Raw genomic sequence first — 27863 nt, 5'->3', positions numbered from 1 at the left:
CAGGAATTCTGTAGGGGTCTCATTTACATCTTGTCTAATTTCATATAATTTGTACCAATTTACTGCTTTAGGGATAGCACATTTTAGCCAAGGACCACCCACTTTTGATATTGTTTTAACTTGGCCATCTGCTCTGGCACGTTGGGGTCCCACCCTGGATCCATATGAGGAAAAATATCATTAACAGGTCTTTGAAGAGTACCAGCCACAATCTGAGTCTATAGCATTTATAGTAGCCTTAACGACCATCTCCTCTGTCGCTGTTGAGCCACTAGCAGAGAAATAGAAACCCAGGTTCTCAGGCAAGAAAAGAGGCTTTATTATTTTGATTTCCATATATATAGACCTTTCACAGGTCACCCAGATTGGTCAGTCAAAAACCTCCCCCTAGGCCTAATTGGCCAGGCCTGAACTGCCCAAATCTCGAGACCCTGTTTGCAAAAACATCCAAACTTTATCTTTGTTTATAAAACACAGCAAATTGTTCTCACGAGAAAGACCTGTGCTAGCCACACTCCTCTTCCATGCTATCTAATAATTCATCTAGCATTACATTTAGATCACCCCAATCTGGGTTTTGTGCCTTGATGGCTAATTTAAACTGCATGGCTACCTTCTCTGGGTTTTTTCTGTATCTCCCGACTGACTCCCTCCATTGTTGGAGCTCTCTGAGGGAGAACGGAGTTTTGATTTAAATCACTCTTTGATTCCTGACAGCCTGCCTCAAGGGTGCTTCTAGGACAGCCTCCTCCTTGGTTCATCTTTCTTAGATCTGGTGCGTTTAGTTACTGGACTAGCAGCCCCTATGTCTTCCCGGGTTACTTTTCCCCTCTTCCCAGTATGCCTGGTGGCTGCTGTGGCTATAGCCCCAGCCCCGGTCTCCTCCTCCTCGGAGCTATCTGCACTGGACTCGTCCAGTTTGCTTTTGACTGGGGCTATTTCTCCCCTAGCTCTGGCACTGACCGCGCGGTGGAGTGGATGCCGCTCTCCGCCCCCCCTTTCCTCAGCCTGGGAGGGGCCGGGGGAGGTGGCAGACGCACTTCCTTCTCCGTGTGGACCCGCCCCTGCTCCTCCCCCACCTCCGCCTTCAGGGCAGTCCGGGGAGGGTGGCAGCGGAGGGAGTAGTGGGCAGTTATTCCTCACTCCCAGCCCCACCGTAGCAGGGGGAGGGGAGCCGGTGGCCGCGGCGGCCACCCATCCCCCACTCCCACCACCACATCGGCCCGGGGCAGGGAGGGGTGCTGACGGCTGCAGCGGCAGCGGGGGAGGGGGCCAGCCACCCCCCATCCCCACTGGGCCGGCTGGCCCCTGTAGCAGCAAGGGGTGTGTTATTTTCCCCCGCAAGGCAGGCACTATCAAATCTACTTCTGTCTTGTCTATTTTTTCAGCTCTGGTTAGAGGCTGCTTTTCTCTATCTTTTTCCTTTTTTCTCCTTTGTAAAGCCATCTCAAAGCAGCACTTTTTGGTTTGTTTGTATGCCTCTTCTCGATTCAGGAATATAAAAAACAATTCTGCATACCTCAGCTCATCAAACCTGCCCTGCGCCCGAAGTTCTACTAGTAATTCTGTGATTAATTCATTTTCTAAACTACCAAAATGAGGCCATTTTCTTCTTCCACTCAGTCTTAAAACAGGCCACACCCACAACGAGAGCTCAGTGAGTTCCTCCATGTTCAGAGGGGTTCTTTTCCCCATTAGGATGTGCCAGTTTTTTAAGATCAGAACCAGTGGGGAATCCCGCGGGATTTTTGGGTTAGCAGGAGACGCACCACCCAAGTTTTGTTTATAAACAGAAAAGAAACAGCTGGAAATCAATCTCTTAGCCCAGAGTCTTGCACAAGAATCGAACCAGCAGTTCCCATGCCACAGCAGAGTAAAGAAAGCAAAAGACTAAACGAGCGCACGCACAAGACCTGAGACCCTGGTGGGGTTCGAACCACCAAACTTCAACAGGTGAACCCACGCCCCCAACTGCTTAGCCACAGGCTACCCTGTGCCCCTGTGTGGCTCTTGTGAGTGATAACGAGAAGCATCCTTCTCTCCTCACAGCCCCCCTGCGGAAGCAGAGCAGGCTGTTAAACCTGCTTTTTATGGCCCCCCTTGGCCACACTCCAGCCCTGTCTCCTGGAGATCTCCCCTAAATGCTAGCTAGCAATAAAACCATAAAACCATTCCCCTTTGATCTCACCTCTCCTGCTGTGTTTCTGTTAGGTCTTTCGGAAACTCCCTGGTTTCTGCAATCCTGGATCACCGTTTCCCTCCCATAGTGCCAGCGAGTGGGGGGTGCAGCGGGGTGTTTCTTGATCCAGAACTTGATTTTCAGGTTTCCTCTCTCCTGCCTGGCTTGCCAGGAACTGATGAATTAAAAGCTGGTAAAAATATGAAGCAAACACAGCAGTAAAGGGAAAAAGGCTATTATCTTGGTTTTAATAGGATCCTAGGTGCACACTCGTCAAAGGTGGAAACACGCCAAGAAGCACACCCCGTGTACAACGTGTATACAAATTTATGGACCTCACAAATTAGCATATCTACCTAAAATCCCCCAATAAGAAACTTAACAAATGAAGTCATTGTCCCCCTATTCCAATTATCCCCCCCAAGTGAGACTACAGCCTAGTTTACAAAAACATGTTCCAGAGAGGAGGCTCTGTCCAAGGTTGGAGTCTCTAGTTTTTACATAGTAGGGATGTTTTGTCTTCCCCCCTGGAGAACCCCCAAACTAAGCTAAATATCAGACTACAAGGGTTATAAACATGTAGGGCTAAGGTACAAGGAGTGTTTGTGAAGGGTACAAGGAAAGGGAAAGGGTATAAAAATGTATAAAAAGGGTATAAAAAAAAGGACAAAAAATCATCAGGCATCATGTGAAGCAGGAAAACACTTCTAGAGAAATTAGTTTCATACCTCTTGGGTAATGTTAGGGCTTGTACATTGTCAAGATACTGAAGTTTAGTGTAAATGCTAGCTGAATTGTAGTAATTGTCTTCATACGAACTGTCTTGGCACCTCAAAGAAGATGCTGCTCCTGAGAAATTTTCTCAACTGACATACATAGGAGAGAGTAACAATTAGCTGATGGTTGCCTTGGTTCAGCTAATTGGTACTACCTTTCCAGGTTGTTTTTCTTGAACAGTTACTTGTGGGTATACTTAAAATGCTTTTAATTTACTTCACACAAGTAAAGGGTACTTGGGGGAGGTGAGGAAAGTTAGTGTCTGTCTCGCTTTTTTTTTCTTATTATTTTATTCCAGTGCCTGTCATCAGTTGCTACTGCCTTGCAATCTGGCTTTCTTCCGTACTGTGAGCCTGTGTACCAGCGTTGTGTAAATCTGGTGCAGAAGACTCTTGCACAAGCCATGGTATTTATCTATTGCTATTCCAATATTTTCAGAATATCTCTTTAAACCAATGTATTAACTATGTAAAGTTAGGGGTTTGCCGGGCGATTTGTAGTATTAACTATTAAATATTTAAATGAAGCTGCAGTTCTGAAACTTGTTTGTTTGTTTTTACTTTTATGCATGCCCCTGAGAAAATTTAATACTCATTTTGAAAATGCATAATTATTTGTTGCAGTTGCACAATGCTCAGCCAGAACAATATGAGGCTCCAGATAAAGATTTCATGATTGTAGCTCTTGATTTACTCAGTGGTTTAGCTGAAGGACTTGGAGGCAACATTGAACAGCTAGTGGCTTGCAGCAATATCCTGACACTAATGTACCAATGTATGCAGGTGAGATGAGTAATCTGTTTAATCCAAGAATTTTCTTTCTTAAGAGAATCAGAAACGCTTCTAGAATTGTCAGGTTTTTTTCTTCCTCTCTTTAGGATAAAATGCCTGAGGTACGGCAGAGTTCTTTTGCATTGTTAGGTGATCTGACAAAGGCGTGTTTTCAGCATGTTAAGCCTTGCATCGGTATGTTTCTTTTACATATTAAATAATTAACTTGTTTTACAAACTGATAGGAGGCTGGTTTAGCCATTGTTAAGTTCTCTTTTCTGTGGCTTGCCTTGTCATGGTGTTGTAAATTTTCGTTTTCCTTCATCATCAAGGATCTGTAGTCTTTTCTCTTTTGAACTGTGTTTAAGATGTTGTTCTTTTTGTAGACAGTGCAAAAGTTCATTTTGTTGCTTGATTTTTTTAATGTAACATTTCCTGTTTTGCTGGAATACAGCAAAACAGATGTACTTAGCCTTCAATTAGAACAGTTGCTTTGTAAGTTTTTTGTTCCGCTAGAATCTATGAATGCTTGGATATGCTTGGAATTTAAATTCTAGTGAAATATTATTCACAAAGATAGATTATAACATCTGTCATTTTAATCAAGGCTGGGATTGGCTTTCTAGGCTTCATTGTTGTTGGCTGTTGGGGTTTTTTTGGGGGGTTGGTTTTGTGTTTGGTGTTTTTTTGTTTTTGTTGTTGAAGAGGGTGTTTGTTTTGGGGAGAGGTTTTTGGTAATTTTTTTTTTAGCACAGCTAAATACATAGCTATCCAGGTGTGCTTTTCTTTCCCTACTCCCGGGAAGGGGATAAAAATGGTTTCTAGAGTTACATAAATGTAAAATTTATTAGCAATATTTTTAAATAATAGTTTGAAAAGATTTGCATTGATCTGCTTAGGTTGTATCATCTAGGTTAATCTGATATATAGCAAAAATACAGCTCTTGTTAATTCAGGTGTAATGCTTTACAAGAATTTAAATATGCTTACATCGTTTTTTAAAAAAACTCCCTCTCCTCATGATCTTACAGTAATGGAACAAGATGATTGTATTGTGTGATGAGATTTTAAAATGTTGTTCTTTCTAGCTGATTTCATGCCCATTTTGGGAACAAACCTAAACCCTGAATTCATTTCTGTGTGTAACAATGCCACCTGGGCGATTGGAGAAATCTCCATCCAAATGGGTAAGATTTTTTTCTTTGAATATTTGCATTTTTAGAATGGTTTGTTTGGGATTTTTTTTAAAATTTTTTAATTTTAGTTCTAGTGTTGCTTTCATGTTAAAAATTTAAATTAAGTTTTACATTCTTGTCCTCGACAGTAAGTTCAATGTACCAGATCTAAATAGATTATGTATATTAATGGTCATTTTCTTCTGAATGTTGGTTTTTTTTTTTTGGCTGTTTCAGGTATAGAGATGCAGCATTATATTCCAATGGTGTTGCACCAGCTTGTAGAAATAATTAACAGACCCAACACACCAAAGACATTGTTAGAGAACACAGGTATCCAAAAACTGAATCATTTATGGTGAAGGGAATTGAATTTTTTTTTTCTACAATGATTTTAAAAAATTGAATAGAACTTATTTTATTGCTATATGTTTGGCTTTTATAAGCAAAAACAACTGTTTTGCAGATCTCTTACAAGTCTCAGTCTTGCAGAAAAACATCTATCATATATCTGGATTATTAAAGTTATTGCTTTCTCACCTTTATAGCATTTTATATTTATTTATCATCTATTTAAGTATTCTTCCAATTTTATTTATGTATACAATGTGACAGATGTATGCAGTAACACTTAAAGACTTAGTGGCTTTACATTGATTTTAATATATGCATGTCCTTACATGTGTACTGTATGTATATGTCTAGTGTTTGAAACAAATAATGAACTCTGAATTTACAAGAATGCACTTTTTAAAAATTATTAATTTGTAGTAATGTGCACAAAAAAATCTAGATCTGTGATGGCAGTTTTACTGCAACATAACTGAAATTATGTATAATTTTTATTACCTGGTCACTTAATAACAAATTTATGAAAAGAAGTCTTAACAGTGGCATGTACATTTCTATGTTCTGGCCAGCTGCTTTGCCTTCCAAATTAGAAGCAGTCCCCAAATGCCTTATTGAACTGGAATTTCTGAGGCTTGTTCTTTTGCATTTATAGAGGGCATGTTCTGGTATGAAGAGCACCTTCCATACTTCAGCAAAACTTTATAAAGAATTTAACAGGTTTCAGGTTTACTATTTTACTAATTGAGAATCTTTTGACTTTTTTGTGTTTGAAAACTGTCTTGTAAGAAAAATGATAGTTTAGACATTATACTGGACATAATTGAAAATTATGCAAATTCAGTGCTAGTTACCTTTGGGCTTGAGCTAAGTATGAGATAAATTGGGATTTCTTTCTATGCATATTTTTCCTCCAGTATATTCCACACCTCATCCCCTCATTTAGTATGGAAGGTGAACTTGAAGGAAAAATTGCCTAGTTGTCTGGCACATTATAGGTACTGCTTTTTGAAAAGATAATTTTCATGCTAATTGCTTGTTATGAAATGCACCATGGAATAGTATAGCAATATAAATTTTCTTACACCTTGCCCCCAACCCCTTTCATCTGCATTGATGGATGTGTAATATTTGTAGCTGAGAAACATCCAGGACCTAAAAGTTTGGTTCCATCACTGCTAGAGAATTTTTTTAAGCATCCAAACACTGACATTTTTTAGTATCTTAATAGTTACTTTAAATGCAGATGCATAACTGCAAATAAATGTTGAGTGTGGTGTAATTATAAGTTTGTTGTGGGATATTGTGCTACATGCCATTGGTACGTGCAAGAGTATTAATGTTTTCTGCTATAGGTTGTTATGTAATGAGCTATGAAAACACTCCTGTTATGGAAACATATGAGACCAGCTTAAGTAAAATAGTTGCATAGAAAATAATGAGTACATGCAAAAAAGTTAAGCTTTGACAGAAATTACTATTCCTCGTACAGACTCTAGCTGTGAGAATTTACAGATAAACCTTAGAAGCACATTTTTTGTTTAAAAGTATCACTTCAAATGCAGTTTTATGTTAGATCTGCTGAAAATTTGAAATCAAGTAATGTCTGGGCAAAATAGTACATTACCAGTGAGATGCAGCTTTCATGGAATGGGTACATTTCAAACTGCTAGTGTATCCTACACTAAACTTTTATTGAAGAAAGCATCATCTGCTTTATTGCATGTTTCATGAAACTGTTCACAAATGCCCATTAATTAGTGTTGCATAGTGTGTCCCTTGAACATAGGTTTCTTTTCTCTGCTTCATATAAATCTGCTGGATTTTAGTATTATTCATGTATTTTGCTTCAAGTAATCCTGATACATTATTTCCCACCTTCTCTTTTTTCTAAAGATTAATCTTTTGTGAGTTGAGCAAACACCATTAAAACACACTTGCATGATGATATTATCTTCAGTCTGGCCCTCAGAACAAAGGACCACAATACCTAATCATTCAGAGAAGCAGGTTTTTTTTGTCTTTATGCTTTTGTATCAGAAGTCAGATTATTATGCAACTTTTATGAGGAAGTTTTTCTGAACAGGAGAAATATTTGGATTAAAAAATTAATTTTCTCCAGTGAGTTGCTGTGAGCTAGCAACCATTTTAATTTTTTTCAAGATTATGAAGAAAGCAAATATTTGGGTCTCTTTGAGAGTGTTTAATCTTTTTTTATTGCTTATTAGATAGACCACAATATATTCAGTGTAAAAGTGTTTATAAATGTATTTTCACTGATAAATAGTGGGCCTATTAAAATCTTGAATTCTAAATATTGAAAAAATAAAATATTTATAACTTCTTGATACTAAAACTGAAAATGGTTAATTCCTTTCTATCAATAGTATCCATAATAGTACTTTTTATCAAAAACTTTGAAGTGTATAGTAGGTAAATTTACTGTAAGAGATGATTCTAAAGAGAGCAAAATGACTGCTTACATCAGAAAGCCTTTGTATTTTAAATTGTGTTTTTTGGTGTTCTCTCATTTACTTCTTTAATTTTTCTTTTACCCTGGAGACTATACCATATATGTTGCTGCCTCTTATTCATGGGGTTGTAATAAACAGCACTGGTGAAATCTTATGTTTACTATCATATACAGATTCTGTTGGCTTCTGTTTCTGAGTTATTTGTTGTTTTTTCTTTATTTTTTCTCCTCCCCCCTCATTTGCTCATGTCTTGGTTGGCGTTTGGTGGTGTATAACCGTGATTGCATTACCTTAGCAATAACAATTGGTCGTCTTGGTTACGTTTGTCCTCAAGAGGTGGCCCCCATGCTACAGCAGTTTATAAGACCCTGGTGTGTATTATTCAAAAATTTTTTTAATTCATTTTTCTTCACTTTCTTTCTTTCTTTCTTTCTTCTATCTCACTTTTAGATATATTTTCAGTTGGTTACAAAATCTCAATCCTTAATCATTGCCAACCATGTGACTAATCTTGTCCTATCAGGTTTGTGAGTTTTTAGTAGCACTGTCATGTATTCTTTATGTTGTGGCTAACGACTAATTTATGCATGGGATAAGATTGTCACATGCTTGCGTGTTAAAGCTTGACTATGAAAGAGCATTCTAAAATCCACGAGAATGATAATACAATGCATGCAAATACTCTAAAATTTAAAGTGTGCGTTACTTTACTTAAAATTCAGTCTGAGGCTTGAATTGCTGTAAGGAATATATTTCTATACTTGTTATGTATAAAATAGCGTGCTTGCCGCTGTAAAGGTTAAATAATTGTTTTTTAAGTGATATCTGACATAATTCATATTGCAATAGTAATATATGCTCCGCTTCTAATAATGATAGTTTCTATAATTATTTCATATACATGTTTCTTTCGTATTTAATGGAATACAGGTCACACTTTCTAGCTGTATATAGTGCAACAGGAAAGTAAGATTCTGTAGAGATGATACCTAATGGGAATATACTAGTAAATACTGTGTGCAACAAGTGTCTTTCTAAGTGTTCAAAATAGTGTTTCAGATAATCTTATCGGTGTGACTTATTCCATCAAATGCTGTCATCTAGTCCTGACTTGATTGAATGAAAAAGTAATAGAATTAGTTAAGTTTTGCTCTCCAACTTACTAGGTGCACTTCTCTGCGAAACATAAGAGACAATGAGGAAAAGGATTCAGCATTCCGTGGGATATGTACCATGATCTCAGTCAACCCCAGTGGAGTAGTCCAAGTAAGATACATAAATAGATCTTTTTTTTTCTTTGCTCATGTGAAATTTAGTGAAAGCTGTATATGTAGTATGAAAAAATTTAGCTTGATGTTGATTCCCAGTAGTATGTGCTGTAACTTCTTTTTAGACATCAAGAAGACCAAAATGTTTATATTTCAAATTATGCATATCATGATACTTCAGGATTTCTGCTTCAGTAATTATCACTTATGGAAAGGAAAAGACAGCATTGTTTAAATTATTTTTTTGTCTTTTACTTACAATGTCAATAATGAACTTTGATTAACTGTATTTTGATACTTCTATCAGTCTTTTTTATGTTGATGATATGTATGAAAATACAAGGCAAAAGCTGACAGACTGAAACCTATTTTTCAGAGACAATCTAGGGTTTAAAAAAAGAAACAGAACAAAAACAATAACCACCCCTTCATTCTTAAAACTTGGGCAGGGAAGATTCTCTTTCAGCTTTGGATATATTGTTTAAATAGTATGACAAGGAAGATGCATTCCTTTAAAATAAATTGTACATCTCAAGAATAGAATATGATTTGCTCTTTAGTCTGTTCAGCTCCAAAGTAAAGCTGTATGAAGGTAATATTTTCTAAGAGGAAAATAAAGGTGAATTTCCCTCTCCTCTGCCTGGAATCCTTCTCCCTGAAATGCAAGAATTGAACCTCTATCCTGTTTTGAATTTTTCAGTTCAATATACTTATCCCTTATCTTGTACTTAGCATTTCCCTCTTCTGCTGTCTGTTTGTTCTTTCACACAGCTTAAAGGGAGGGAGAAATTAAGGAATCTCTTCATTATCCCAGTTCTCCTCCTATGTAGCTGTTATCCTCAGTTCCTATCCAAAAACATGTGCATTATCAACTTCATCATTAAGACTGATGTTTTAATGGTATAGTAGGAGGTAATGCAAAATAGTAATTTAGGGGTGGCTTTAATTTTGAACCTGTACGCATTCTGTGTATCCCAGAAACAACTTCGGGCTCTGCTTAAAGAACTAAACCAGCTTTTTTCCCAACTGAAAATACATGAGAGTAAATTGCTAGTGGGATCCTGAGTTTGTCAATTGTTATTGAGATGATTGGTTCTCAAACTTGTAATGTATACTGAAAGAATTAGTTAGACAAGTGTGGCGTAGGAAGGGAGGAGGTGTTAGTTGTTTTGGGGTGTTTTTAACTGTGGTTCAATTTAATAAAAATTCCTATTAAAAAAGGTATTCCTGCACTCAGCTATTTCTATTTCCATATATTTAAACATACAACAGCTAATTATTATTGTCTGAATTAACTAGAAAATAAAGGTATAAAACTAAAAGCAGTTGTGAATTAGGATCAGATACCCTGCATAGTTCATAGAACAAACATCGTGCATTGTTTTCAGACCTATAAATGTGAGGTTCCTAACCTATGTAATTGTTTAATCTTATAGGACTTTATTTTTTTTTGTGATGCTGTTGCATCGTGGATTAACCCAAAAGATGATCTCCGAGACATGTTCTGTAAGGTAATGTTTCTAGTATAACAGTAAATCTGAACTGTGGTTATTTTGGATCCTTTTTTTCTTCCTTGTTTTCTATTTCCATTATTAGCACTTACTGTATTTGTGGTCATGAAGGCTTTCTTGCAAAGTCATAAACTTTCAAACAAAACATCATAAAAATCTTGGGGTTTTTAACCTATATTTTTATAATATCCAGCCTACTACATTTTGACTGCATTTGGAAGAACAGGGGATTTTATACCACATAGAAGACTTTTTTGCCCTGTTTTTTTTTCTTCTTTAGAAAATGAGATCTGTATGGTTTAAGACCCATCCCCCCAAGAAGAATTTTTTTTTTTTTTAGAAATATCTAGAAAAGTGAAAATGGAAAATCTTCTAGTAGTATCCTGATCTGTTTATCTTGATCCAGCTGAAAATAAGTTTTTGGGACTGCTTAACCCCCCGCAGAATTCCTCTTGGATAAGCAAGTCTTCAAGAAACTTGTACAGAGATAGCCAAGAATGCATCCCTAGACAAAGTGTCAATAGAATTTAAGCACAAGGACTGTTTGCCTTGTGTAAAATAAACAAAACACACACAGAGACAGAAAGTAATATATTGTGTTTATGCACTAGTGTCTTCAATTAATTTTCTTAGTCCACAGAGCAGGTCCATAAATCTATTCATCACCACAATTCTTCTACTACAAATACTCTTTATCTCTACTTATCTCTCTCTCTCTCTCTAGACAGTTTCTCTGCTCTCACCCCCTCTCTCTTAAGAAGCAGTCTCTCCGCTCACTCCCTCCTCCCTCTTTCCAAACCAACAACACGGGTAGGGGGCAGGGTAAGGGGTTTTTCTCTGGTCAGTCTATTAGGGAGAGGGGTCCTCTATTTAGCCATGGGGTCCCTCCCACGAGAGACAGGTTTCTGGGAACTTCTTTGGCATGGGTCCAATCTCACGAGCAACATCCTGCCCGAATTTTGCTGCAACATGAGTCCTCTTGTCCATAGGGTGCAGACTCTCCCGAGCCGAGACCAGGCTGCTTCCATCCCAGGAGCAAGGCCTTTCTCTCCCTTACAAGGCCTTTGCAACTTTAACTCTTTATATGAGACTTCCACTGGATCACAGCTTCTTCCAGGCATCCACCTGTTCCTCTGGCGTGAGCTGTGGGTGGATATCTGCACTCCTGTGGACTCCATGGGCTGCAGGGGAACCTCCTGCTCCCCCCATGGTCTTCACCACAGCTAGCAGGAGGTTTTCAGCTCTGGAGCCTGGAGTACCTCCTCCCCCACCTTCTCCACTAACCTTGGTGTCTCCATGCTGTTCTCCCTTCACATATTTTTACCTCCTCCTCTAACTAAAAAGAAGTGTATGACTACTTTGTTTTGATTTTTTTCTTAAACATGTTTTCACAGAGGCGTAACTAGCACCTTTGATTGGCCCAAACTTGGCCGGCAGCATGTCCATCACCTTCAGAGCCATCAGAGATTGGCTCTGCTGGATTTGATGAAAAACTTCCAGAACTTTAACTCAGGACACACAGGAGCCATCTTTGTGCCACTCCCCACCCCTCAGACACTTCTTCAGGCCTACCACAACAGCTTCTGAGGAGTTTAAATCTCTCCTAGATGTTAAAGATACCTTGCTGATATTCTGGGCTAAGCTAAACCACTACAGCTATGCTCCTCTTTTTCAGATTATTTCCAGGATCTTCACATGGGATCTAATGCATTCAAAGTAGATACAGTGTTTCTTGGTCACGTGGCATAAGGACATCCTTGCTTTTTAAAAAGTGTATTGTTTGTGGTTTTTGCCAAGCAAGGACAGAGACAAAGCTTTCTTTAAGTGATGGCATACAAAGTTTTTAGATTACTCCCTCATTGGAATGAGTTTTTATGTTAGTTGAATACATGAGTATTGTAGTCCAGTTACATATTTTCCAACAATAATTATGCCTTTTACAAACAATGAGAAAAAAATTTTGTAGTCCCCCGAGGTCTTTCTCTTGACAGTGGATAGTGTTTGGGTTTGGGGGGGTTGGTTGGTTTGTTGGTTTTGGAGCACTAGAGCTAAGAGAGAAAATACTCCTTCCATGAGCATAGGTACATAAGCTGCCAGTGTTGAGATCTGATACATACCCTAATTGTATCATGTTTTATAAAAGCAAGATATCCAAAGACTGTAACTGAAGCTCACTTGCTAAAATTGTCCTGTAAGATAATTTTTTAAAAGTGCTCCTTTTGTTGTACCTGAACATTCTTAGATTTTTTTTAGTAGTTCCTTGGCAGCTAACAAATCAGACTCTTTGGGTTAGGAAAGAGGGGTGAATCTGTCTGTGGAAGGTCTCTTTCAGGGAGAAAAGCAGTAAATTAACTTGTGACACTGTAATATTATTGCTACATGCTGTTTAAGAACAGATCTGCTTGAGAAAGTTGTAAGGGTGAACTCAGTATAATGAGTTTTAACTTTGACATTGCCTTTTTTGTGAGGATGTTTTCATGATAGACTGTTCCACAACTGAGTGCCCTTGAGTTTAAAAAATAAAAACAAAACAAAACTTTAGAGACTGTATTATTTTCTATTAAGAGGAGCCCTTTCATCTGCTTTTCTTCTTTGGTATGTTTGCCTTTTAACCTGCTGTTTTCAAGCTAAAATACTAAGACCTTTTGACAGTATCATTCAATTTTTGTAGCTTTCAGTTAATTTATTACATTGGAGGGTCCAGACTGAAACCTGTAGATTTGATTATTTATTTTTTCCCCTCTTATGCTGTGGATCCCTGTTCTTTCGAAACACAAAAGATTTTAATAGCTTCCTTTTTAGTAACAGTTGTCTACAGGTTCCATGGAAAAAAAATGCAGCTTTCACAGGATACTTTTGTTTTTGCAAGAAATTGACAGGCATTCATTCTGTCAAATGCTGGTGGTGGTTCTGGCTCAGCTTTCCTCCCAGAACATATTACAGGTTTAAAAAAAAAATGTGAACTCAGTAATCTTAACATATAAACTGTGTCAACTGACAAAATGTTTAGCCTAACTCTAGGTTGTCACCATAGTCATTAAAGCTACATACACACACATATGTATATTTATATTTATATAAAATATATATTTATATATTTTATGCTAATCTATGTGTGTAGCTATATTGTATATGTCACCCTTAACTGAAATGTTTTAGGTTTTTTTCCTTTAAGAAAGATGTTAGAATCAGAATCACAGAATGGTTTGGGTTGGAAGGGACCTTAAAGATCATCTAGTTCCAACCGTCCTGCCATGGGCAGGGACACCTTCCACTAGACCAGGTTGCTCAATACTCCATCCAACCTGGCCTTGAACACCTCCAGGGATGGGGAGTCAACCTCTCTGAGCAACCTGTTCCATTGTCTCATCACCTTCACAGCATCTAATCTAAACCTGCCCTCTTTCATTTTGAAGTCATTCCCCCTTGTCACTCCATGCCCTTGTAAAAAGTCCCTCTCCAGCTCTCTTATAAGTCCCCTTTAGGTACTGAAAGGTGCTCTAAGGTCTCCTTGGGGCCTTCACTTCTCCAGGCTGAACAACCCAAATTGTCTCAGCCTGTCTTCATAGAAGAGGGACTCCAGCCCTCTGATCAGCTTAGTGGCCTCCTCTTGACTTGCTCCAACAGGTCAACATCTTTCTTGTGTTGGGGATCCCAGAGCTGGATGCAGTACTCAGGTGGGGTCTCAGGAGAGTGGAATAAAGGGGGAGAATCCCCTCTCGACCTGCTGGCCACAATGCTTTGGATGCAGCCCAGGATACGGTTGGTATCTGGGCTGCAAGTGCATATTGCTGAGTCATGTCAAGCTTTTTGTCCACAAACACAACTTGTATAAAGTCCCTCTCCATCTTTCTTGTAGGCTCCCTTCAGGTACCAGAAGGCTGCAATTAGGTCACCCCAAAGCCTTCTCTTTTCCAGGCTGAACAACCCCAGCTCTCTCAGCCCATCTTTGTAGGAGAGGTGCTCTGTCCCTCTAATCATCTGGATTGCTTCCTCTGGACTCGTTCCAACAGATCCATGTCCTTCTTGTGCTGGGGACCCCAGAGTTGGATGCAATACTCCAGATGGGGTCTCACCAGAGCAGAGGGGAAGAATCACCTCCCTAAACCTGCTGGTCACACCTCTTGATGTAGCCCAGAATACAATTGGTTTTCTGTGCTGCAAGCATACATTGTCGGCTCATGTCCAGCCTCTCATCCAACAGCATCCCCAAGTACTTCTTGGCAGGGCTGCTCTCAATCTGTTCATCCCTCAGCCTGTGTTGATACCAGGGGTTGACCCAACCCAGGTGCAGCACCTTGTAGTTGTTCTTATAAAACCTCATGAGATTCCCATGGGCTATGGGACTTGGACTTGTTGAATTTATTAAGATTCGCACAGATCCACCTTTTAAGCTTGTCCAGGTCCCTCTGGATATTATCCCTTCCCTCCAGCGTGTTGACCGCACCACACAGCTCGGTGTCATTGGCAAACTTGCTGAGGGTGCACTCAATCCCACTGTCCATGTCACTGACACAAATGTTAAAGACCAGTGGTCCCAACACTGACCCCTGAGGACACCACTTGTCGCTGGTCTCCATGTGGACATTGAGCTGTTGATCACAACAGTGAGTGTGACCATCTAGCCAATTCCTTATCCACTGAGTGGTCCACCCATCCAATCCATGTCTCTTCAGTTTAGAGCCCAAGATGTCATGCGGGACAGTGTCAAATGCTCTGCGTAAGTCCAGGTAGATGATGTCAGTTGCTCTTCCCTCATCCACCACTACGGTAACGCCATCATATTTGTCAGGCTTGTTTTGCCTTTAGTGAAGCCATGGTGGCTGTCAGCAATCACCTCCTTATTTTTCATGTGCTTTAGCATAGTTTCTAGAAAGATCTGCTCCATGACCCTGCCTGGCACCCAGGTGAGACTGACTGGCCTGTAGTTCCCTGGATCTTCCTTATTTCCCTTTTTAAAAGCGAGGGTTATGTTTCCCCTTTTCCAGTCAGCAGAAACTTCACTGGACTGCCATAACTTCTTAAATATGATGGATAGTGGCTTAGCCACTTCCTTGGCCAGTTCCCTCAGGAACAATGTGTCGCTGTTGAGCAGCTAGCAGAGTAAAGAAGTCAGTTCTCAGTGGCAAGAAGGAAAGGCCTTTATTGTTTTGATTTCATCATATATATAGAGTTTTCAAAGTCACCCAGATTGGTCAGTCAAAAACCTCCCCCTAGGCCTGATTGGCCAGGTCTGCACCGTCCAAGTCTTGGGACACTGTTTTTAATAACATCCAAACCTTATCTTTATTTATAAAACACAAAAGGATTTCTCATGGGAAAGACCTGTGCTAGCCACAACAATGGATGTATCTTGTCAGGTCCCATGGACTTGTGCACCTTCAGGTACCCTAAATGGTTTTGAACCCAGTCTCAATCCCTGCTTTCATTCTCTGCAACTTGAGCAGTGTGGCTGGAACACTTGTTAGTGAAGACTGAGGCAAAAAAGTCGTTGAGTACCTCAGCCTTCTCCATGTCCTGGGTAACCAGGTCTCCCGTATCCTTCCTGAGAGGGCCCACATTTTCCCCAGTTTTTCCTTTATCTCTGATGTACCTAAAGAAGCTTTTTTTGTTACCCTTGATGTCTTTGGCCAGGTTTAATTCTGTCAGGGCTTTAGCTATCCCAACCTGTTCCCTGACTGTTTGGACAATCTCTCTGTATTCTTCCCAGGCTACCTTTCCCTGCTTCCATCCTCTGTAAGCTACCTGTTTGTGTTTAAGTTTGTCCAGGAGCTCCTTGTTCATCCACACAGGTGTTCTTCCCTGATTTCCTCTTTGTTGGGATGCATTGTTATTGAGTCTGGAGGAGACAATCCTTGAATATCATCCAGCTCTCTTGGGCCCCTCTTCCCTCCAGGGCTCTATCCCATGGCACTCTACCAAGCAGATCCCTGAAGAGGCCAAAGTCAGCTCTCCTGAAGTCCAGGGCAGTGAGCTTGTTGTGCACCCTCCTTGCTGCCCCAAGGATCTTGAATTTCACCATTCCATGGTCACTGCAGCCAAGGCTGCTCTGGAGCTTCACATTATCCACCAGCCCCTCCTTGTTGGTGAGAACAAGGTCTAGCATAGCACCTCTCCTCATGGACTTCTCTTTCACTTGGAGAAGGAAGTTGTCATCAACACATTCCAGGAACCTTATGGATTGCCTGTGCCCTGCTGTGTTGTCCCTCCAACAGATGTCGGGGTGGTTGAAGTCCCCCATGAGGACCAGGGCTTGTGAACATGAGGCAACTCCTATCTGTCTGCAGAAATCTCATCAGCTCAGTCTTCCTGGTTGAGTGGCCTGTAGCAGACCCCCATTATAATGTCACCTGTCCCTGCCCTCCCTTTAATCCTGACTCACAAGCTCTCAGTTGACTCCTCATCCATCCCCAGGCAGAGCTTCATGCACTCCAGCTGGTTATTGACATAGAGGGCCACACCCCCTCCTCATGTCCCCTGGCCTATCCTTCCTAAAGAGCCTGTATCCTTCTATTCCAGCACTCCAGTCATAGGAATCATCCCACCACATGTCTGTGATGCCAATAAGATAATAATCTTTCTCCTCCTGTTTGTTCCCCATGCTGCGTGCATTGGCATAGAGGCATTTATGTTGGGCCCCAGATGAAGCTGACTTTCTGTCTGGAGTGGCTGGAATTCCTTTGTGCTGCCTTTCAGGTTCTCTCCTGATGACCTTTGATCCCTCTTCAGGCTCTAGGCATCTCTTGCTGACTCCGGCATCTATCTGCTATGAGTGAGATGGCATGCCATCCCACACCTTATCACTGTTAAACCTGATGATGTCCCCCTCTCCCATCATATCTAGTTTAAAGCCCTGTCAATAAGCCCTGCTAGCTCTTGACCCAAGACCCTCTTCCTCCTTTGAGAAAGATGAATCTCATCTGAATCTAGCAAGCCCGGTGCCATGTAGGCCATCCCATTATCAAAGAAACCAAGATTTTGGCTGTGACACCAGTCACGGAGCCATGCATTAATGGACTGGGTCCATCTGTTTTTTTCAATGTCACTGCCTGTACCTAGAAGAACAGAGGAAAAAATAACCTCTGCTCCTGCTTCCCTCACCAACCATCCCATGGTCTTAAAGTCTCTTTTGATCACCCTTGAACTATGCCTTGTGACTTCATCGTCACTCATATGAAGGACCAGCAATGAAAAATAGTCCAAAGGGTGAACCAGGCTAGGAAGTTTCCTGGACTTCCTTTTCTTCTTAGTAATATTTAAATATTAAACTGAGAAATTCAAATGGACAGATACAGAATCTAGCAGTTTATGGCTTACTGCATATGCTGCTAGTAAATGATTGTGTATCTACTGTTTAATGATTATCTTGATTTCCCTCCCCCCTCTCATTTGTAGATTCTTCATGGATTTAAAAATCAAGTTGGGGATGAGAATTGGAGGCGTTTCTCTGACCAGTTTCCTCTTCCCTTAAAAGAGCGCCTTGCAGCTTACTATGGAGTTTAACCTTATGCACTGTGGCTGCAGTCCCATAATTAGAGGTAAGCACATGAATCTTCCTTGCTAAACAGAGCTGTATAACAAGTCTTCCTCCCTGTTTACATTATATGAATCATAATTAATTCACTAGACTAAAATTTTTCAGATATGTTGAAACAGCTACCTTTCCATACACACAGCAGTGTATCAAGATAAGGTTGGAAATGTAGGTGTAACAAAGTGCCTGTTTCGGTTTAATAAGAAAAATTATTATTATAACCTGAAGCCATCATACTAAAGTAACAGGCTCCCTTATGTCTTATGGATTAGTAGATGACAGATGTGGCCTAAGGCAGGGATATTTCCCTAGGATAGGAAAGCAAGTTTGTTAAGACAATTTAGCAATGAGAAGTTAAATACATTCCTAACCACATACTATATTACCTTGGCATTGAATAAAGAATGTTATGTTAATCATAGAATAATAGAATATGCTGAGTTGGAAGAGACCCATCAGGATCATCAAGTCCGACTCCTGGCCCTGCACAGGACATCCCAAGAATCACACCATGTGCCTGAGAGCATTGTCCAAACAATTCTTGAACTCTGGCAGGCTTGGTGCTGTGACCACTTCCCTGGGGAGCCCAACCACCCTCTGGGTGAAGAGCATTTCCTAATATCCAACCTAAACCTCCTGTGACACAGCTTCAGGCCATCCCCTTGGGTCCTGTCACTGGTCACCAGAGAGAAAAGATCAGTGCCTGCCCCTTCACTTCCCCTCATGAGGAAGTTGTAGACTGCCATGAGGTCTTCCCTCTGTCTCCTCCATGCTGAACAAGCCAAGTGACCTCAGCCACTCCTCATATGGCTTCCCCCCTAGACCCTTTACCATCTTTGTTGCCCTCCTTTGGATGCTCTCTAATAGCTTTATCTCTTTCTTATATTGTGGCTCCCAAAACTGCACACAGGACTTGAGGTGAGGCTGCACCAGTGCAGAGCAGAGAGGGACAATCCCCTCCCTTGCCCAGCTAGCAATGCTGTGCTTGATGCACCCCAGGACATGGTTGACCCTCCGGGCTGCCAGAGCACTGCTGACTCATATCCAACTTTCCATCAACCAGGACCTCCAGGTCCCTTTCTGTGGTGCTGCTTTCCAGCATCTCATTCCCCACTCTGTATATCTAGGGTTGCCCCATCACAGGTGCAGAATCTGGCATTTGCCCTTGTTGAACTCCATACAGTTGGTGATTGCCCAGCCCTCTCATTTGTCAAGGTCTTTCTGCAGAGCCTCCCTGCCCTCGAGGGAGTGCACAGGCCCTCCCAGTTTAGTGTCATCAGCAAACTTAGTATCCCTTCAAGTCCTGCATCCAAGTCATTTATCAAGATGTTGAAGAGAAATGAGCCTAAGATGGAGCCCTGCAGAACCCCGCCAGTCACTGGTTGGCAGCCTGATGTAACCCCATTTACTATAACTCTTTGTGCCCAACCTGTGAGCCAGTGCTCACCCATCGCATGATGTGTTTATCCAGCTGTGTGCTGGACATTTTTTCCAGAAAGATACTGTGAGAGAATATCAAAAGCTTTACTGAAATCCCGAACAGACGTCTCTTGGTCAGCTAGGTGGATTATCTTGTCGTACGAGGAAATTAGTTTGATAAGCAGGGCTTTCCCCTCATGAAGCCATGCTGGCTGTGACTGATGACTGTGTTGTCTTTCAGATGTTTTTCATTAACTCCCAGAGTAACACTACAGCATTAGTGAATGGGGCAGAGCAAATGACATAGTCTACCTGGGCTTATGCAAAGCATTTGACACTGTCCTGTACAACATCCTTGTCTCAAAATTGGAGAGACATGGATTTGATGGACAGACCATTCAGTGGATAAAGAACTGGCTGGATGGCTACACACAAAGAGTTGTGGTCAATGGCTCATTGTCCATGTGGAGACCAGTGACGAGTGATGTCTCTCAGGGGTTGATACTGGGGCTAATACTGTTCAACATCTTTGTTGGTGACATGGACAGTGGGATCGAGGGCACCCTCAGCAAATTTGCTGATGACACCAAGCTGTGTGGTATGATCAACATGCTAGAGGGAAGGGAGGGCATTCAGAGGGACCTGGACAGGCTTGAGAGGTGGGTCTGTGCAAACCTCATGAAGTTCAACAAGGCCAAGTGCAAGGTCCTACACCTGAATTGTGGCAATCCCAGACACATCTACACATTGGGCAAAGTGATTGAGAGCAGCCCTGCAGAGAAGGATTTGGGGGTGATGATTGATGAAAAACTCAACATCAGCTGGCAACGTGTGCTTGCAGCCCAGAAAACCAATAGAATCCTGGGCTGCATCCAAAGGAGCGTGACCAGCAGGTTGAAGGAGGTGACTCTCCCCTTTGTCTCGGTTTAGAGACAAGTTTTAGGAGAAAACACTCTGGAATGAGTGTTTCCTCTAAGAAAAGGGGTTTTAGCAATCCCTTCCATTCCTGCCGATGTGAAATAAATATTGGTTGGTGAAAGTGAAAAAAAAGGTTTATTTGACAAAGTGCCCACACGACACAAAAGAAATGAATAACTGTTAGATATTGAACCTTCAGAACCTTATCCCCCCACACACACACACACATGCCCCCACCTACAGCAGAACAAACAAACCCTAAAATGCCAGAAGGGAAAAAACTCCAGCAGCCATGTGCTAGGGAAAAACAAAATGGCCCACAGCTTTGTCTCATGTGAGGGAAGAAGAATCCACACAGCAGGTCGGGGATGAGAAAAAACAGATGGGAACCTGGTGAACTCTGATGTTGTTGGTCTCTGCTGCAGATGAAACTGGTGGATTTTAAATCCCTTCTTTCGCTGGCTCAGCTTTTCCCGAGATCTGGCCAAGATGGGGTGTCCCTGTGGCTTTTCCCCACAGGTCGGCACCTGCCGGCTCCTGCCAATGGTACGATCTCAGACAAAAGCTAAGACGAACAGTTCCAGAAGAAACCACAGAAGCCGCCAGAGAATTACTGTTGCAGTCCAGGGAAAAACTTCTCGCCTCAGTTAACACGAACCGAGCTAGTAAAGAGCAACAATGTAACACGCATCTGTGGCACACGCTGAGCACTCCGAAAGTGAGGGCTTGAAGAAAGCCCGGGCTGAGTTCCCCTGGCTCCCACCCCTGGACTCAGCTTAAAGCGACAGGACCCATTTCTGGGCATAAAGCAGACAATCAGGAAGAGTGTCATCATAAAATCACCCCAAGACACCCTTCTACTCTGCTCTTGTGAGGACCCCCCCCTTGCATACAGTTCTGTTGTCCCCAACATAAGGACATAGAGCTTTTGGAGCAAGTCCAGAGGAGGCCATGAAGTTGATAAAAGAACTCAAGCACCTTGCCTATGGAGACAGGCTGAAAAAGTTGGGGCTGTTCAACCTGGAGAAGGCTGTGTGGAGACCTCATAGCAACCTTCCAGTATCCGAAGGGGTCCTACAGGGAAGCCAGAGAGGGACTCTTTGTCAGGAACTGTAATGATAGGACAAGGAGCAATGGGTATAAATTGAAAGGGGAAATTTAAATTAGATAGTAGAAAGAAATTTTTTTTGTGAGAGTGGTGAGACAATGGAACAGATTGCCCAGGGAGGTTGTGGATGCCCCAACCCTGGCAGTCTTCAAAGCCAGGCTGGATAAGGCCTTGAGCAACCTGGTCTAGTGGGGGGTGTCCCTGCCCATGGCAACGGGGGTTGGGACTAGATGGTCTTTAAGGTCCATTCCAACCCCTTAACATTCCATGATTCTATGATTGGTGTCATTGTCCTGGCTGTGTGGTCTATAATAGACTCCCTCAATGACATCCACATTATTTGTTTGCCCCTTAATCCTTACCTAGAGGTTCTCAGCTATGCCATTGCCAACTGCAAGCTCCCTACATTCGCCTGTCCATTGCATACAGTGCCACCCCTCACCTTGCCTGCCCTGCCTATCCCCCCTGAAGAGCCTGTGACCATTCAACATGGCACTCCAGTCACAGGACTCATCCCACCAGGTTTCGCTTATGCCACTGTGTTGTGGTTTAGGAATGGTACTCCCCAATTCAGTGCCCCCACCAAGACTCTTCCAAGGTAGATGCCGCTCACTCACTACCCCCCCTTCACCTTCCCCTTCCCACTCCAGGGATGGAGTTGAGAATTGGAGGCACAAAAAGGTGAAAATCACAGGTTGAAATAAGAACAATTTACTGGAAACAGCAATGAGATAAGGAAACAGCAACAGCAACAATATTAATAACAAAAGGTATAAGACAAAGAAATGATTTACACAGAAAGTAAAACAATACTGGACTGTTTCACCCACCACTGGAAAGGAGAGAAGCCTTCACAAGTGAGGTGAGATGGTATCGGATGACATTAGGGTCTGGCCATGCCCCCCTGCTGGCTACTGTAAAAAATTAACTCTGTCCTGGCCAAAACTAGGACACAGTGATGCCATATCTCAGGGACTGGGCAACGGCTTTGAGCTCCTCTTGCTTGTTCCTCATGCTATGTGTGTTGGTACAGAAACATTTCAAGTGTGGTTCATTGTAGCCGATATCTCGTGTAGCAGATTGAAGAATCTCACTGGCACTCATCCCTCAAATTTGGGTGTGCCATTCCACTGATCATCTCTGGCAAGCCTGGTTTTGTCCCTTTCCCCATTCCAATCTAGTTAGAGCTCTATCAATGAGCCCCACTAACTCCTGTGTAAAAACCCTTTTTCCCCTCTGAGAAAAATGCGTCCTGTCAGGTGTCAGTAGGCCTGGTGCTGTATATAATCTGTAACTTTCCTGACTGTAGACATTGATGTTTTGTGCATGCTGATGTGTTTAATATTTCCATGTTCCACTTTATGCACCAATTGACAAATGTTATAGTTCTGTCTGGAGAATGATTCAACTTCAGAAAAGAACAGTGATTGTGTACTCTAGAATACTTGTATTCTTATACCACCTTGCTTTGTATGCTGTTTGTTCACAATGTATAAATCAAGCTTTCCACATGTAGTGTGATATAGTGAAGAGATTATTATACTACCCAGAAAAAGAGGGAAAATTAAGTTTATTCATTCAGTCTTTATATAAATTTGATACTGGCTCTAGAATTTTTGTGCTGAAATTATGTGAGTGAATCATGCAATTCTGTTTTAGTGTTGAATGGACAACTATTTAAAAGTCAGCCTAAGATTTGTCAGTCAGTGACATAAGAAATTGAATTACATTTTTTATCTGAACAATGGATTAAAAAATAAAAACAATTTTCAAACATTTATATATTTATAAATTAGGGAATTTCAGTTCTGAAATAAGTAGGTTTTTTCATGCTAATGGAGAGGATTCCAAAGTGGTAAAATTGGCAATTAGTCTCAGCCATCGTGTCTCCTTAGTACAAAACATCTTGTTTAATGTACTTAAAAGCGAAATTGTTAGGTTAGTAGAAGGTATGTCTAATATTCTTTCTCAAACTATCTCATAATCTTGTACTAAAAAGGCACAAGCTTGTTAGAATATATAGGACTGCTTTTATCTTAAATCTAAGTTTATCCACAACAGTGGAATTGTCAGTCTAGCTTTAAAGTATACAGTGTTGTTTCATGAATTTATTTGGTACAAATGGGTTTTTTTCTTAAACTTAAAAGGGAAAATCTAGGCTTAAATTTGTTTTTACATTAAAGGTTGGCACCTACCACTTAAAAAAGGCAAAAAGCTCTTTGTTTATGCACTGATCTGTCAGCTAAGGTTCAAGATAAGATTTAACTATACCTCTCTCTTTTCCTTTTACAGGTCCTTCAGTCTGGGAGACTATGAGGGAGCCTCTGCACCCAGGGAAAATGTTACCCTTTACTGGGGGGAAGGGTAAACCAGTAGGGAATACAGTACAGTCCCAACCCTACTGGGAGGGGTGGGAGGGAGGTGTTGCTGTCACTGTATTAAGTCGATGTTGGGAAATGTTTTAACATCTGGAGCCTTTGTCGATGGAAATAGTCTCCTATTACAACTCTGCACTGGATGTGAAGAAGAAAAAATGTCTATTAACAAAACAGCACATTCTGGATTATTGTGGGGAATTGTACCAAAATAAGAACCATATAATTGAACCATAGGGATACATAAAGAGGAAAACTATTTTACGCACAATAAAAGAAACCTACAAATGGAGGTCACAAACAGTAAAACGCTTTCTTTTTTCTTTTATGTTTTTTAAAGTAAGGATTTTCTACATTATTTCATCCTGCTTAATGGGACTCCTAGATAATTTGCATGTTAATGAATAACTAAACAAATTAAATTAGTACAGTTAAAATGCAGCTTGTGTCAGTATTAGGAGCAGGCACTTGCAGTGTACAATATGAAACCCTGTTGAAAATTAATAGAGGTTAAGCTGGACAAAATGAAGTAACCTGAAAGCTGCCAAATGAGTCACTCCTTTCATTTTTGGGGTAAGGGGAGGGACAAATCAATGGATTCACATCTTAATTTTTGCATTAAAAAATTTAAAGTAGCATCATTTGGTTATTGTAATTAATTAGCTTTAATTTCTAGACTAAGGCATTATTCTTAACATGCAGTTTAAAGTTCAGGCATGCATTCTGGCTCATAGTGATCAGAAGTAATTTAAATTAGTGGGAAAGCAGCATGCTTGCATTATATAGAGTGAAATTGATATACATTTACCTATGTTGCACCAATCTTATGTTGCAGTTTACCAATTCAATATAGCCCTGCATTTAAAAATCTTTTTCTGAGATTCTGTGGATCTTATTTTTATTAAGAATATGGTTATAAAGTACTGTTGTTTACAATTAGGCCTTGAAATACCTTTTTAGGATCTGTTAAGATTAAGATTCATATTGTATTGTGTGTAACCTGCACAATGTGGAAAGCTGATATAACTGTGCAAAATATTTGCCTCTGTGCTGTCAGTGTGATGTGCTTTCTGCATGGTTATATGCTAGTGATTTTTAGCAGAATCTCTAAAATGAGTTACATGGTAAGACCCGTTAAAGGCTGCATAAATGTTAGTTCGCACGTAAGACAATTATAGAAGTTGATGACAATTGCTATATTTGTGTTTATTCCCACTCAATGTATTACCTTTTATGCTTTATTTTTGTTCACAGCATGATCTTAGAGATGTTTAAGTTAGTGGATGTAATGCAGGGTATCTATAATGTATTGGCACATGTTGGTGGCCCTTTGTGATATAATTAAATGCACAAGGGTGCAAGTTTAAAGCTAAAGAGTGAAAGTTGGTTTGGATCCTTTTCATTCATTTGGCTTTTCTGTTAATTTTTTTTCTTTTTTTCTCTATTTACATGTATTCCTGTGAATAAATCTTTGTTAAGTTAATCCTTTACTTTTCTTTCAATGTGTATTTTCTTATGTACTGTGAATGTGAAATCCTAACTGGTACACTTGATCTTGTGTTCATCTGAAAATGGCAAGTCTCTTTTTAGATTGCCTAAAGAGTATCCCATGATGTTATAGGAAAGTGGAGAGACTTAACTATGCTGGTCAGAGGTGAAACTACACCTTTCCATTTTTCAAGTGCTGCATAATTAACCTGCAAAACAAAACTAAGCCATAACAGCCTTTTTATAGATTTCTTTTCTCACCTTTGCATTGCAAAATTGGATATTGGATAACAGTTTGGGTTTTGGTTTTTTCTGGTGTTTTGTGGTTTGTTTGTGGGGTTTTTTTGTTTGTTTGTTTTGTTTGTTTGCAGTTGTTGTGTGGCATTTTTTTAAGAATTTGCTGCTCTTTGCATGGTTCTGTTCTTTGAGTGTTAAATGATTTAGCCATTGCACTGAAGTTTGAGCTGTATGACTGTGGACTTATAAATGCTATTTTAAGAGGCTGGGGGGGGGAGTTGCATGCATATTTTAAATGTGTCCTGCTCTCTGCCCCATCCTTTTTTGGTTTTTGTGGCTTTGAAAATATGAATGGATTATGCCTGAAGAATAGTTTGAACATGTACTGTATGAAGTACATTCAGTAATGCTAGTACATAGTATTTATTAAATTTGGTCAAAATTGCATGTGATAGCTTCCTTTCAAATTACATTGCTTTGGTAGAAAATACAAAATTATTTCTTAACTAATAGCACTGAAGAAAATTAGTAAGAGTTTTGGTCACTAAAACCACTTTGAAACCAAATTTTAAAAGAAAAAAAACAGTAGGATATTATTTTAGACACAAATTGGCTATAATTTTGAGTGCATTTGAGTGCATTAGGGAAGAGTTTCAGAGAAATGACATTAAAAGAAACTGTAGAATAGAAAACCTACCTAAATAATACTGTAGCATTACAGCTAGAATCTGGGTTTAACTAAACTGTTTAAATTTCAGAAAGCCCCTTTAACCAAATAAACCCACTTTACCTCACATTACCTTAGGATACCGCTTTTGTACATAGTATTTTAATAGGTATTTATGCAGATATGAACTGATCTGGTATAACAGCAAAGAGAATAATTAAGGCAGAAATAAACAGTACTGAAAAAATAGTCTGTTGTATCAGTAAGTTCCCTTGTGGTATATTTTAAAGCAAATAAACTATATTCCTAATGCATAATATAGTGCAGAGATTTGCAGAAGCCATTTAGGGTCTAATCTGAGGCAAGAAAAGTTCTGAATCAGCATTAACAGTTATGATTCAATTATTTCATCATGGGATAAATAAAAAGCATTTTAATTCTTGTAGTGTAGGCTTGACAGTTCTTGAATGTTGACCGAATGTTTATAATGATAGAATTGTGAGTTTGTTACATTCCAGTGTTTCTGCCTCTTGGCATGCTAAAAGTATGGCTTCAATTGCTCCTTACACACTGAATAAAGTGCTGTTAGTCTGCTAAGCTACAAAAATTGTTGCTGCTAAGTAATGGTGTAGATTTTCTACTTGAATACTTTTGTTGTAGGAGCCTCAGGAGGTTAGTGTTTACTGTTTTTTATATATGTCTTTTTCCTGTTTTAAGTTTCCCTTTTTGAAGGATTCAGAATGAAGAAAAGCTGCTGATCAACCTAAGTTGATAACAGAAAGGGTATTTAAAATCCTTATAAAATGCATCTTATTGGCAGTTCTAAATTGCTGTTAAATTATAAGTTCAATACTAAATTTTTTTCTTTATACATTCAGGAAGCAACTCTTTTCATTTAGGAAAAACTGATTAGAATAGTTCATTATTCTAAGCAGGGCAAGAAAATATAATCAATTTTATAATTTTTTTCCAAAGCTTGATTATTTTCTAAATTGGTGAATATGTACATATTTAAATTGTAATGAGCTAATTCTTATGCTTTAGTTTATTGCTCCTTAAAGCTTGTACTCAAAAGATCAGTTTTGGAAAAATGAGTTTTAAATTTATAATAATTATAATTTTTAAAAGTTATGAAGCAGCATAAGTTTTGTAACTAGAATTATTGATACACTGTGGATTTGGTGGGGGGTTTTTTAGGACTTTTATGTAAGCATCAATTTTAATTACTTACACTGCATATATTGTATAATAGTAAAATGTATATTTTAAAGCTTCAAGTAGTTTTACTCAAGTGAAACTCATTGCTACTTAGAAATATTCAAATACTAGCTTTATCTCAGGTGAATACTGTTGTACCCTTTTTGTTCAGAACACATGCTTATAAAATGTGTCTTAATTATATCAGTTTATGTATTTCATATTAGGGAGCTCCTCTGTCTTAAACTTACTTTAAGTTAACCTTCTACTGTTGGAAAAGAATGACTTTTGCCTCACCTATTTTATTCATATTGAATGTATTAACAGATAAAGGTGCAAAAACATTCTTCCCTTCAGGAGAATGCATCCATATTCAAACAACTGAAATTTTTCTTGACAAATGCTTTAAATGTAACAT

At 39.8% G+C, this 27863-nt stretch overlaps 1 protein-coding gene across 2 annotated transcripts in view; it reads left to right on the top strand.

Moving 5' to 3' along the window:
• LOC146425427 (transportin-1-like) overlaps positions 1-25346 on the top strand; it is a 145596-nt gene extending 120250 nt beyond the window's left edge. The window contains exons 17-26 of one of the 2 annotated variants that reach the window (XM_085041578.1): positions 3255-3362; positions 3580-3738; positions 3834-3921; positions 4815-4913; positions 5139-5234; positions 8019-8094; positions 8890-8989; positions 10428-10502; positions 17898-18040; positions 23774-25346. In XM_085041578.1, coding sequence (XP_084897704.1) covers positions 3255-3362; positions 3580-3738; positions 3834-3921; positions 4815-4913; positions 5139-5234; positions 8019-8094; positions 8890-8989; positions 10428-10502; positions 17898-18005 — 909 coding nt within the window. In that variant the 3' untranslated portion in view covers positions 18006-18040; positions 23774-25346. Of the gene's footprint in view, positions 1-3254; positions 3363-3579; positions 3739-3833; positions 3922-4814; positions 4914-5138; positions 5235-8018; positions 8095-8173; positions 8247-8889; positions 8990-10427; positions 10503-17897; positions 18041-23773 lie in introns of those variants that run through there. The other variant, XM_085041580.1, reaches the window with a different exon arrangement.
• Positions 25347-27863: the final 2517 nt, after the last annotated feature.

The sequence above is a fragment of the Lichenostomus cassidix genome, chromosome W (genome assembly GCF_008360975.1).
Source record: "Lichenostomus cassidix isolate B80296 chromosome W, HeHo_3.0, whole genome shotgun sequence".
Taxonomy (NCBI): Eukaryota; Metazoa; Chordata; class Aves; order Passeriformes; family Meliphagidae; genus Lichenostomus; species Lichenostomus cassidix.
Note: the sequence above shows the minus strand (reverse complement) of the source record. Positions and strands in the feature narration are given on the sequence as shown.